The 13,181-nt window shown below is 48.5% G+C and overlaps 2 protein-coding genes across 2 annotated transcripts; one reads left to right on the top strand and one right to left on the bottom strand.

Moving 5' to 3' along the window:
• Positions 1-227: 227 nt before the first annotated feature.
• On the top strand, positions 228-10,933 carry VWA7 (von Willebrand factor A domain containing 7). The gene is made up of 17 exons (XM_044673188.1): positions 228-280; positions 782-1,030; positions 1,924-2,205; positions 2,513-2,609; positions 3,023-3,133; positions 3,590-3,785; positions 3,908-4,077; positions 4,819-4,931; positions 5,173-5,289; positions 6,770-6,946; positions 7,674-7,806; positions 7,989-8,141; positions 8,452-8,544; positions 8,650-8,939; positions 9,238-9,377; positions 10,009-10,180; positions 10,340-10,933. The coding sequence occupies exons 2-17, from the start codon at positions 797-799 to the stop codon at positions 10,520-10,522; spliced, it is 2,661 nt and encodes an 886-aa protein (XP_044529123.1). The 5' UTR covers positions 228-280; positions 782-796; the 3' UTR covers positions 10,523-10,933.
• Positions 10,934-11,045: 112 nt separating this feature from the next.
• SAPCD1 (suppressor APC domain containing 1) lies at positions 11,046-12,837 on the bottom strand. The gene is made up of 4 exons (XM_044675912.1): positions 12,721-12,837; positions 12,225-12,365; positions 11,627-11,710; positions 11,046-11,319 (listed from the first exon to the last, which is right to left on the bottom strand). The coding sequence occupies exons 1-4, from the start codon at positions 12,835-12,837 to the stop codon at positions 11,212-11,214; spliced, it is 450 nt and encodes a 149-aa protein (XP_044531847.1). The 3' UTR covers positions 11,046-11,211.
• Between the last annotated feature and the right edge of the window lie 344 nt (positions 12,838-13,181).

Below are 13,181 nucleotides of genomic sequence, written 5' to 3'. Positions count from 1 at the left end.
ACTCATGCTCTTTGAGCTCCATTCATCTCTGCACTGCAGCGGGGTGGGTCTGGGAGGGGCAGCTCCCATTCTGCACATGGCGCCCCCGTCTGGGCTTCCTTGGATTTGGGGAGCAGCGCAATCGGGGACCCTCTGGGTGCCTGGGCCTACGTCTGCTCCCTGATTTGCCCCACCCCCTCCCCGGGTTAAATATAACTCTGACCTAAAGTCCAGGACAGACACACACTACTGCTTGCCTCCTGACCTGGGTCCCTGTTCTGGAGGAGACCCCAGGCACCAGGTAAGGCTGGGGGCCTGAGGGGAGATGTGGGGTGGGGGTCGCTTGGGTCCTTGAGAATGGAAAATGGAGGAAGGCGGTACCTGGGAGGGCGAGGTCAGGTGTCTGGCCCCTTCGGGGAAAGAGCCCAGAAAGCAGCCCCTGGGGTTGTTGGTCCCGGGGAGGGAAGAGAGCCCAGACGCCTGGGTCCCTGAGGAGTAGAGAGGTCCTTGGAGGCCAGTTCCCCGAAGGTGTGTTTGCCCAAGCCGCCTAGCCTGTGTGGTTGTCCTGGTGACCAGGCAGAGGAGTCAAGCTGGGGTAGATAAGGGGGGGGGGCAGTGGCTGGAGAAGGCAGATGCCCAGGAGACAGAAACAGATCTAGAGCTGGCCAGAGAGGAAAGAGCTTCTTCAGCTCAGCTTTCCACTCCATCTGTCCCTCTCCTCAGGAATTTGGGCATTTGGTGCTGGACCCCACAGACTCACACCTTGTCCTGTGTATTTGTCCCCGACCCTGACCTCCCCCAGGTCCATGTCTCAGCCATGGTCCCTGACAAAGTGCCTTGCCCCTGCCTGGGCTCCATACTCCTACTCTTGCTGTTACCATGGCTTCCCCCAGTATCTGGCTTCTTCCCCAACATCTGGAGCCTGGTGGCAGCCCCCAGTTCCATCACCCACCAGGACCTGACGGAGGAAGCTGCTCTCAATGTCACCCTGCAGCTCTTCTTGGAAAGGCCACCCCCTGGCAGGAATCCTCTCCGCCTGGAGGACTTCCAGGTAAGACTCCATTTGTTCCTGCTTGCAGCAGAACCCTCTGTTCCTTTCAACAAACATTTATTTAGTGGACAAGCATCCCCACTAAATGGAAACAATACAAAGTTTGGAGTTGGGACCTGAATTCAAATTCCCTCCTTGCCAAATGTGTGACCTTGGTCAAGTCACATATGAGATGGACCTCTAAAATCTATTTCCAGCTCTAAATATCTGATCACATTCTTGAGACCCAAAGTTTTCAATGTGTTAGGTTGGGGGTGGGGAACCATTCCCTACTACACATAGCCGCACTGGCCTCCTTAACACGACATTTCCAGACTGGGCATTTTCACTGGCTCTCCTCTAGACCTGGAATTTTCTTCTTCTTCATCTTTATCTCTTGATATCTCTGGCTTCTTTCACATCCCAGCTAAAAACCTCACCCTCTACAAGGAAACCTTTCCCCATCTCTTCATTCTAGGGCCTTCTCTTTTATCACGTATATAGCTTCTTTGTATACAGCACTTTGCATGCCTGGTGTTTCCCCCACTAGATTGTGAGTGCCTAGAGGGCAGGGGCTGATTTTGCCTTTTTTGCTTAGCACAGTGCCTGGCACATAGAAGGTGTTTAATAAATGTATATGGACTGACTGAATAAAGATAAAATAAGCCCTGCCCTCAAAGAATACTCAGGAAGACAAAGATAAGTAAACTAAAAGGTAATTTGAGAAGCCCTGATTTCTGGGGAATGATGGGTCTTCCTGTTTTCATGGTTTTGAACAGAGCTCTGTCTATACCTCCCTGGCTCCTCTGCAGGGCAGAGACATTATTTTTTTAGGATGCTTGTCACTCTACCTTGTGCTCTACAGTGGGGTTCTTTCTAGATCCCTAAACCCCAGACACTTTTCTTCTTTTCAGGGTCGGACACTGCTGGCTGATGACCTCTTTGCCGCTTACTTTGGGCTTGGGACCCTATCTCGACGCTTCAGGGCGGCCCTGGGTGAGGTGGCTCGTGCGAATGCAGCCCAGGACTTCCTCTCAGTGACCAGGAATGACCCAGAGATGCACTTTGATTCAGAACAGCTGGTTGGGAGTCGTGCCCACCTTGTGGGGAGCCTTCGTCAAGCCCTCAGTGCTGCCCGTGCCCTAGAATACCCTCTGGCCCGAAAACACCTAGGAGCCATGCTACACGCCTTGCAGGTGGGCTGGAAACCAAGGAAGAGAAAGATTAGGCTAGGTATTAATAAGAGTGAAGAGAAACTCAGAATGAGGGAGAGAATTGAGACCTCTTCCTATGTCTCCTCTTCCAAGATGGTGGCACTTCCCAGGAGAGGCTTATCATCAGAGGAACTGGAAAATTGAGAGTCACTAGTGAGATTGGTTGGGAATTGTCCCTGTGGCGTACTCATGATCAACAGGAGCAATAAGATGGGGCAGGAAATGGAAGGTCAGAATTTAAAATTGGGGAGAAGGGAATGGGCCACAATTGACCTCTTTCTACCACCAGGATTTCTACAGCCATAGCAATTGGGTGGAGCTGGGAGAGCAGCAGCCCCACCCTGACCTCCTGTGGCCTGGACGGAAGCTCAAGAATTTGGCTCAGGGTATGAGTACAAGCCATACCATCTGGACTGGGGTAGTAAGTCCCAAGAGTCACTTTGGTTAACTCATCTACTTGGTAAAAGTACTTGAGTTGCTCAAAGTCACAAGTTTTTCCATCCCACCATGTTGCCTCTCACGTCTTTTTCTGTTTCTTTTTATGTTGAGGGTCAGGAGACCAGAGAGAGAGGAGAACTTACCTTGTATCCCATCCCCAGGTTCATCTCTTGTCCAGCCAATAAGAATATGGAGGCACCAATTAAGTTTTCTGTCAGTTTTTTTCCCCTTTTCTTGGAAAGTGGAAGAGAGGATACTAGACAAATAGGGGAAGGGAAAAATATTGGGGACCTGGGGAGTTCACTGTTTTCTGTCCCATCACCACCTCACCCTCCCCACCATGGCAAACCTTTCTTCTTAGTTGGGGACCCGATGTGCTCTGACTGTGAAGAGTTGAGTTGCCCTGGAAATTTACTGGGTTCCGTGTTCCTCACTTCTGGTTACTTTGGGGCAGAGCCCCCCAAACCTCCAGGTATAACTACCAAAAGGGGCCCCTTTTTCCCCAAAGACTCACTTTCTATTACTAGTCTCAGTAAAGCTCCACTTCCTCTATAGACTTAGAAGAAGGATAATTTTAGAGTTGTCATGGGTGTGGGGGTGTTGACTGATGAATGAAAATAAAAGGGATGGAGAGTGGAGAGGGGTAGTCCCCTTCCTGCTCTAGTTTCTCAAAATCATGCAGCATCTTGCTGGGAGTAGCTTTTTTTTTTTTTGCTCACAATGTGGATAAGGTAGAGTTGGGTGATGAGGGGATGCCTCAGGGTTACTGGAGTGATAACCAATTCTCACTTCTTGGTTGGATTCCACAAAATGGCTTTATTGCTCCCAATAAGATTCCTGACCCCTGAGGAGTTTAAAGTAGGGCTAGATGCTGGGAATGGGGCTTTTGTTTCCAACCTTATCTGTCTGACCTTTTTCCTCAATTTAGGGAAATGTAGCCACGGGGGCCATTTTGACCAGAGCAGCCATGATACCCCCCGAGGGGGCATCAATAAGGATAGCACATCTCCAGCTTTCTCACCACACCATGATTTGCACCCCCAAGCAGCTCAGCTTGCTCTCCAGGCCTCCATCCAGGCTCTGAACCTCCTCCGGGGCCGCCTAGGGGATTCTGGGTTTTCCAGGTGAGCAGCATTGGAGTGTGGGGAGGTGACTTGAATATCTGATTCATCTTGGGAGGTGAGAGCTATCAAGGGGGTGAGGGTCAGAGGACTAGGCCCCTCACTGGGGCCTCCTCACCCTCCAGACTTCTGCAAATCTCCCCAGCCTCCAGCCTGAGCTTTGTCCTGGACACTACAGGCAGTATGGGGGAAGAAATTAATGCAGCCAAAATACAGGCTCGGAGAATCATTGACCAACGTCGTGGTGGCCCCATGGAGCCTACCCACTACATTCTTGTGCCTTTCCATGATCCTGGTAACAGTGGCCCCAGGGCAGAGGGCAGAGATCCTGGGTTATACCCCTACCTCCCATTTTTTTTCTGCTTATAAAATATAGCCCTTTCTGTGGCAGCCCAAGAGTAGTGACCTTCCCCTTCTTTCCAAAATGGCAGCATATCCTTAGGAGAGTGAGCACCTGGATGGTATAAAACCAGTAAGGGCTTGTCTTGGGAGGGGGGAAGGGGATTAAATGACAACTAGTCATTTCCAGTTTGCTTAGTTTTTGGAGCTGGAGTGGAATCTGCTGTGGAACTCAGCATGCCTCATTTATGTCAGAGTTCTGAGGGGTAGCAGCAGTCATCAGTTACTCCCCATTACAGTTCTCTATTTTGGACCCTGAGAGATCTAGTCCTGTTCCGACAACAACTTGTGACCCCCAGACAAATAAATGATCCAGTTCCCCAAGTCATATTTTGGTTATTTGTAAAATGAAAGAGATGATATCTACCCAGTCTCCCTCCTGGAATTGTTGTATGAAGATTAAATGAGATACAGGACATGAAAGTTCTTTGAGGAGCATAAAGCATTATATACATTTGAGATGTTCGTGTTAACATGATTTCAAAATGGTAGTATTTTTCGATTTGTATTTCCTCCCCATTCCAGGCACAAAGAGGGTTTTTTAGCTGGGGATAAGGAATTATTGTAAAAATATTTAAGTAGGGTTGGGACAGCTGCTTTCCTTCATTTACTTCATCCTCCCTTTTCTTCTTTTCAGGATTTGGGCCTGTCTTTAAGACCAGTGACTCTGATGCCTTCTGGAAACAGATCAATGAGATCCATGCTCTAGGGGGTGGAGATGAGCCTGAGATGTGTCTGTCAGCCCTGGAGGTCCTTCCCTCTTTAAGTTTCCCCCACTCCTCCTCCTTCCTCTCCATCCTTATCCTCAGAGCTCTCTTTCCTTCCTCTCTCCTCCTTCTCCACCTTGGAAACAAGAACAGAACCCTTCTTCTCCATAACTTAGCCCTTTGTTCTTTGCTCAGTGATTGGCTTCTTCCTTGAGTGGAAAGGGCTCTAGCTTTTCTCTCCTACTCGATTTTTAATTCTTTGCTCTCCCTCTTCCCCATCCCAGCTGGCCCTGCTCCACACACCCCAGTTCTCAGACATCTTTGTCTTCACTGATGCCTCCCCCAAGGATGCCTATCTCACCAATCGTGTAGAGGCCCTCAGCCAGAAGCAGCACTGCAAGGTAGGTACCCCATAAGCAATGAGAGACCCCATGTTAATAACCCACTTGGGGAAATGAGGCTGGCAGGAGACTTAGAAACAACAAACAATATCAAGAAGTATGTTTGCCTTCTTTTTTTTAATCCTTACTTTCTGTCTTAGACTAAATATTGAGTTCTGAGGCAGAAGAGCACTAAGGATTAGACAATGGGAGTTAAGTGACTTGCCCAAGGTCATACTACTAAGGCAGTGTCTGACGTCAGATTGGAACCCAGGACTTTCCAACTTGGAGCCTGGCTCTCTATCCACTGAGCCACCCAGTTGCCCCTGAAGCATATACTCTTAACATGTATTAAAGACTCATCCTATGCAACATCCTATAACTAAACTGTGAGAAACCCATCCCTTGGCTTTACTACCTTGCCACTGACTTCTCTGGGGACCAGCTCTTCTCAGAAGCTGATACTAAAACTTCCCCTTTGCTCCCTGGCCTTTTATCTCTCACTGCTTGCTACAACTTCCTTTGTTACTAGATCCCAAATATACTTGAGCTTCCTTGGCTTTGGGGGTTCAGAGCTCTCTTGTACTCAAACTTAAATGACCTTTTCTGTTCTTCTTCCATGTGCCTGACTGTGATATTAGCTCCCTTTGTGATATCTATTCCCTTTTCCTCTTTCATCCCATCTCAAACTCCAGTCTGTTTTCCAGAGTTTCTTTCCCAGGGAAAAGCAGCCGTACAAAATCAGAAGTTATATCCCAAGGAAATATAATTTAAAATAGTATTTAAAGAAAACTGAAAAGCTTTAATCCATTCTATGAAGCTACAATCCCCTCGATCTGCTATAGAGTAGTGTGTTGAATATAAAGCTCACTAGACTTTTCTGCAATCCTAGGCTAACCCTCAGCCAATTGGGGAAGTTTCCTAATCCAATGACTGTTGTTCATTGGTGTCCCCCCCCCCCTTACTGAGTTATCATTCCGCTAGTTGGATATTTCCCCTTCCTCCAGCCAACTAAGGGAGGAAATAGAAAGAACCCTCCCATACAATTAAAGTTAATTGCATTAATTTAGAAATAGAATAATCAACCCCTCAGAAAGCTTTTCCCATCACTTAATCAGAGCAGGAAGCAGGAGAAAGTATGAGTGTGTGTGTGAAACTATGGAAGCTGGAGGGAGTCTGTGACGACAGAAGACATGATCTATAGCCTTAAGGAACTTGGGAGATATTGTAATTGGACCTTACCATAAGAACATACCAGGAGAATCAAGCAACAGCAATGCATGGTTTTAGAGCATGAGAATTTCCAGTGCCATGAGGCTGAAGTCCCAAACTCCTCCTCAGCATAACTGGCAAATGGAAAACTAGTAACAAGTCATCAGTGACAACAGCCATGACATCCTAGCCTAGCTTAGGAGATAGGCTACAGGCTTCCAGAATATGAGTTCATAGTAGCAAATGCTATAAGAGTATGCCTACTAACTTGGTGCCTCTCTGACCACAGGTGACTTTCTTGGTGACAGAGGACCCATCAAGGAGGGTTCGAAGAGAGGTCCTGTCCCCAAAGCGGTTTGAACCATATCAGGCAATAGCCATGGCTTCAGGGGGAGAAGTTATTTTTACCAAGGACCAGTATATTCAGAGCGTGGCAAGTGTGGTGGGTGAAAGCATGATGGATATGGTGAGTAGCCTCAGAATACTGGACATGGGGAAATAGAGACTTGATAAAGCTTACCCAGGAAATGAGAGTGAGGGAAACAACAAATAAATCCTGTGTGAGGGGAGTATTGTTTCATGGTCTCCCTCCAGATTTCCCATTTCTTTTCATTATTAAAACATATAAAAACATTAGATCCCATTGAAAATATTGCCTTTTAGAAGTTTGAAGGCAGAAGACTTTTTTTTTTTTAAACCCTTACCTTATTCTAGTCTTAGAATCAAAACTGTGTACTGGTTCCAAGGCAGAAGATCAAGCAGAAAGGGCTAGGCAATGAGGGTTAAATGACTTTCTCAGGATCACACAGCTAGGAAGAGTTTGAGATCAGATTTGAACCCAGGGTCTCCCATCTCTTAATCCACTGAGCCACCTAGCTGCCCCTGGCAGGAAGACTTTTTTACAGAGCCATCTGGATTCTTCTAGAAGTTCCCAATTTCCACTCACCATAAAAATAACAACCATTTTGGTCTACTATCTCTTGCTCTAGGGCTATGCGTTGAAAGTAAACGTTGAGGTTGGGGACAATCTAATCTCATAAATTCCTACACATCATCCCTCCCCTTCTTCTATCTCTTATCCCTCTTTTTGTGTCCTAGCACCACCCCTTTCTCCATCTGTCACTCAATCACTCTGTTCTTTTCCCTCCCTGTTCTGTGTATCCCTCTGGATGTTTCTCCCTCACAACCTCAAGGTGACATTAGCCCTGGTGCCTTCTGTCCTGCCCACCAAGGGGCCTTTCGTGTTCCATGTGGACAAGCTGCTTCATGGACTCATCATCCACCTCCATGGAGAGATAAACACCTTCAGGATATCAGACCCCACGGGTACTTGTGTAGAAGGCAGAAAAGAGGCCTGGGAGATAAATGGGTGCAGATCTGGGCTGGAGAATGTCTTGACTCAGGTTGACAAAGAAAGATTAAAAGGTCTTCTATTGCCTCCACTTTAGAGATGGAGGTTGTATTGTATATAAGATAGAAATAAATTGTCTCCTTACTATGCCCTCCAGGTATTTCTCAGGATATCCATCAGGCTTGTGGGCCTCTGGGTCATATTCAAAGCTTTGGTCAGTTCTGGACAGTGAACCTAAATGACCCCCCTGAGGTTGGGGCCTGGGAAATAGCAATCACAGCACAGGGGATACCTGGAGTAAGAGTGAAAGGTAAGGAAAAGATTATGGGGAGGGGCTGCAGGAAACATGGGAGCCTCTGGAGATGATTGAAACAGCAGGTAAGAAGTAGGGGTATGGGGCAGCTGGGTGACTCAATGCATTGAGAGCCAAGCCTAGAGAGGGGAGGTCTTGGGTTCAAATTTGGCTTTAGACACTTCCTAGCTGTGTCACTTAACCCCCATTGCCTAACCCTTATCTCTCTTCTGCCTTGGAACCAATACACAGTATTGATTTTAAGTCAGAAAGTAAAGGTTTAAAAAAAAAAAAAAAGAGTAGCTCATATCTTTCTCTCCTCCTGTAGCTAAGACTTCCCTGGATTTTCTCTTCTATTTTGGGATTCCCATTGAGAATGGACCCCATCCTGGCCTTTATCCCCTAAGCCAACCTGTTGCAGGTATGACATTTATTCTACTCCTATTTCAGGCTTCAGAGACTCATGAAAACTATAGTCATCTTTCTTCTCTCTTCACATTCCTTTCTGCTCTTGTTCCCACTCCAGGTCTCCATACCATTCTTCTAGTTGAAGTGATGGGATTGGTTCCTGGCATTCCCAATGTGAATCTCTCTCATGTTATCCTTCGGGGAGACCCTGAGAGTGGAGAGTTGGGCCATGTGGCCCTAGAGCCAACGGGGGCCCCTGAACGGGGAGTTTTCACTGCTCTCTTGGACCCCAAGCTCCTCCTCACCCAGAGACCTTTCTTCCTGGAGTTGATTGGCCAGGATGATAGGCAGTCCAGTCTTCAGAGAGTAGCCCCTCAGCCTTGTACTGTGGCTCCTGTCCTTCTTGAGGTAAGCTTTGGAGGTTATTACAGAAGGGAAAGGAAGGGAGGAAGATGGAGGGAACTGTCACTTTTCATCATTGTATCCTAGAGTGGTGTCTTGCCCATAGTAGATGATTAATAAACATTTGTGAATTGAACTGGGTAACTTCCCTTTCTGAATGATCTCTTATCTCTGAAATGAGAGGATCAGACTTGATTTCTAAGGTCCTGTCCAGCTCTAGTGATGAATTTATGAACTGAATTTTTAGAGGATGGGAAGATGTGGTTCCATCCATAACCCAGCCCTCCTCACTTCCCTTCTCCAGCTCAGTGGTCCTTCTGACCCTCTTAGCCCAGGCCACCAGGCTCTGCTCAGTCTCCACATCGCTAGCTTCTCAGGACCATGGGACCTCATCATTACAGCTTCTGTCAGCCCCAACTTCCCTTTCACCTCCAACCTTTCTAGGTAACTATCTGCCCCTGAAGACTTAGTTCTAAACATCACTCCCTGATTTCCTGACTGTCAGTTCTAGTCTGCTCAACCCTACCTACTTCACTGAACCACAGAGCCCTCCCTTAATTCTGAGCTTCCATCTCTCAGTTTGGGTTGCTTTTATTAAGGGACCCCTAAGATCTCTCTCTTCCCACCCCCATTTTCTTTTTTTATTACATTTTCCTTTTTTTCACTTACATATAGAAACAATTTTTAACAATTATTTTCTGATATTTTGTGATTCAGCTTCTCTCCCTTCTGTCTTTCCTCCCTCCCCACTCTCCCTCAGGGGGTAAATAGTAAGATATAGATTATCCCAGTGCTTTCATGCAGTATGTATTTCCATATTTCCTAGGATCTCTTTAAAAAGAGCAGTGAGCAGGGCAGCTAGGTGGCTCAGTGGATAGAGAGCCAGGCCTGGAGTTGGGAAGAGTTGGGTTCAAATCTGGCCTCAGATATTTCCTAGCTTGGTGACCCTGGGTGAGTTACTTAGCCCCATTTGCTGAGCCCTTGCTCTCCTGTCTTAAAGTTGTTACTAAGACAGAAAGGTAAGGGTTTAAAAAACAAACAAGGAGCAGTGAACAAAACACTTCCAATTTTACAGGGTTAATGTGGGGCAGAATGAGTCAGCCTGGGGCCAATTGTGGCTACAGGTTCCGGGCTCAGCCACACTGGACTCATTAGTGACAGTGATGGTGACAGCAAAAGCCAAGTCCAACAGTCCAGCTCCCCAGGCACATGCTTTCCTCCAGCTCTTGGTGCAAGCACCCCACCAGGTGAGACCTACCTGCCCTTCACAAGTCCTTTGGATGGTTGAAGCCATGAAGCAACCACAAAGGATTAGACTTTAGCTTTGGGTGAATGGGAAGGAAGCTCAATTCCATTCTGACTTTTTCACCCTATGTGTTTTCTTTTGTCCTATTTTCTCTTTTCAGGAGCAGCTGGATGACCGTGGCCTTTCCTCCAGGCCAACTCAGAACATCTCCAGGCCAAACCTGCATAACTCCACTCTGGGGCCCCAAAGGGGTGGGAGCGAGGGAAGCCTGGCAGCTGGCCTTTGGTGGGGGCCAATGAGGGCGCTGTTGCTGCTGCTGCTGCTTGGCATGGCTGCCTGGTGATACCTTCCCGCCCACACCCCCAGATATGGTGCCCAGTAGGGAAGGGAGGCTCTGTCCATGACTCTGTTAGTGTGGAGGGATCCTAAACCATTCCTCTCCTCTATGCCTCAGAGGTGGGAGTTTCTCCCTCAAATTGTAGCATTCATTTTGTTTCTTTTCAGGTGAGATTTGGGCAGGAGGGGGAAGCCAGAGGGGAGAAAGATTTTCCCCCAAATGCACTATTTTCCCCTCTCCCTTACAACCTTTTGGGAATCAAACCAAAGACTTATTTTTAGAGAAAATGGCTTTAGCTTTGTTACCTTATCTCCCCACCACTCCTATCTCTTTCTCTCTAACCCAGGGACTGTTTGTTATGGAAGTATTCATTTGGGGCCTGAATTGGTTTCTGTTTTATTTTTGTAGGAAAAGATGACAGGATATTAGTATTAATAATTTAAATAAATGATTTAAACTCAATAAATAACATTGCTTTCTTTGGGAATGCTGGGGAGATTTAAAAGAAATCAAGCATCTGAGAGGGTTTAGAAAGAAAGTTTATTTTTCTTTCCCATGTGAGGCCTGAGATGTAGGACGACAAAGCCATTTAAACTTGGACAAGAGTCTGGGACAGAAGAAGTGGGTTTCCAGCTGTCTCTCCTCTCATAAAGCAAAGTGGGGACCTTAAGTCCTAGAAGGGATGGAAGAGGGCCTTAGACTAGGGTGGGACCCCTCTGTCTTCTCATCTGGTCCAAATGAATAGCTTCTCCCCCCTGGGGAAGCTGGGCCACCCGTGTGTGTTCTTGCTGCCCTAGCAGGTCCTGGAAAAGAGATGAAGAAGGTGGAGAATGGTGTGTGATGGTTTTGGAGTGTGTGCGTGTGTGTGGGGGGTTGTCACATGTAACCAGCCCCCTCTCCCCAGTGCCCCATCCCCCCATTGGCTGGAGGTTTTGTCCCCTGGCCGGCTTGCATTCATCTTCTCAGAAGCAGCCATACTTCTGTTCAGTCAGCATCTCTTTCCAGCCTATATCAGGCCAGAACAAACCAGAGAAAGTGCAGAAAATTGGGGAAAATCAGCTTCAACTGTCTCCCAGCCAAGTCTCCCGAGGAAAGAAAAGCCTAATTCACCTTCCCCTGTATCAGACTCTTCAGGCAGTTGTTCATTTTCTGGATCTGGGCCAAGAGGGGGGCCCTGGACTCTGAATGGAAATTCTAGGGAGGGAAGAGAGAGAGAAAGATGGCACATCCCCCTCCTCTTTCCCCCGCTTCTCCCCCTTTTCTCACTTCAGGGTAAAATATTCCAGTCCATTGTCTCCTGTCCCAGTCACAAAGAAACAGTCCTGGAACCAATCCCCGCCCTCTCCCCCTCCACACTCTCTTCCTTCGGGCACACCCTCGTAGGGCTTTGACCATTCCTAGACCTCCGGCCCCATGGAAACCCGCCTGGCCTCTCCCTAGCCTCCGACTCCCCAGAGGGGATCTCGGTTGACTACCCCAGGTCACCCTCGGTACTCCCCCAGGATAATGGAATAGCCCAATGTCCCCCACGCCGCCGATGGACTAGCCTAATGTGCTCCCCATCCCCCCTCCAATGGACCAATCTTCACCACCCTCAGTGCGGCTGGGTACAAAGGTCCGATCCCCTTCAGAGAGCTCCATTAACGTCTTCCTTCCCAGGAATCCTGGGGAGGCTCCTTCCTCCCCCTTCCTGTTGTTGCCCTCCTACCTCACCGAGGGTTCCCAGATGCAGCTGCCACCTGTGAGCCTCCTTCAGACTTCCTCTGTACCAGGCTTGGCTCTTTTCTAGGAGCTCCAGCCCCTGCCACAGAGCATCCTGCTCCCTCTCGATGGCCCGCATCCCTTGAAGCTGTGGGAGGCCCCGGGGTACAAGAGGGTCACCAGCCTTCCCCGGCAGGACTCCAGAAACCTGGCTCTCCCTTCCCACTGGGGGAAGCCGCTTCCCTCAAGCTTCTTGGGCTCCCTTCTGGATTGGGGGGTCAGGGCTGGCCCTTGAGCATCACTCTTTGTTCCCGTCCTCGGAAATGTTCATTTTTTGGCTACTGAGTAGGAGAGCCAGAACTAGCCAGCCAAGACCCCGGCATGGGGGGTGGCTCTGGGGGAGGGAAGGCTCCTTTGGGTACCCAGGGCTCAGTGAAACCTGAAAAGACAGGAAGTCTGGGTCCCTGAGAGGCATGCCTTCCCCATTCATTCCCCCACCTCACCCAAAGGAAGAAGCTCAGTGCTCCAGGATCCTGGCGGGTGGTCTCTAGTGGCAGCAACAAGACAGTGTAAGGAGTTTGCACAGAGACCCTGGAGCCTCCAAGCTCCTCACTCCCCATGGCCTTTGGTAGATGGAGGTCAGAGACCAGCACTCACATGGCAGGCCAGGGCACTGCCCCACCCACCAGAGGGCACAGCCCTTCCACCCCCCTGCCTCCGCACCGCCCTCCCCTTTGTCTCTCATTCTTTCCCTCTGGCTGTACCTTCCCTCCCTGGTAGCTTTCTAGTTCTGTGGGGGCCATTCTGCTTTAGAATTGGAAGGATCTCATAGAATTACAGAATATTGGAATTGGAACGAACCTGAGAAATCATTTACAGATAAAGAAACTGAGGTATGGAGAAGGGAACAACTGACTCATGGTTACACAGTCAGTGAGAGAATGGGGGCCTGAGCCCAGATTTC

The sequence above is a fragment of the Gracilinanus agilis genome, chromosome 4 (assembly GCF_016433145.1).
Source record: "Gracilinanus agilis isolate LMUSP501 chromosome 4, AgileGrace, whole genome shotgun sequence".
Lineage (NCBI taxonomy): Eukaryota > Metazoa > Chordata > Mammalia > Didelphimorphia > Didelphidae > Gracilinanus > Gracilinanus agilis.
This window is presented reverse-complemented; position numbering and strand designations above follow the sequence as displayed.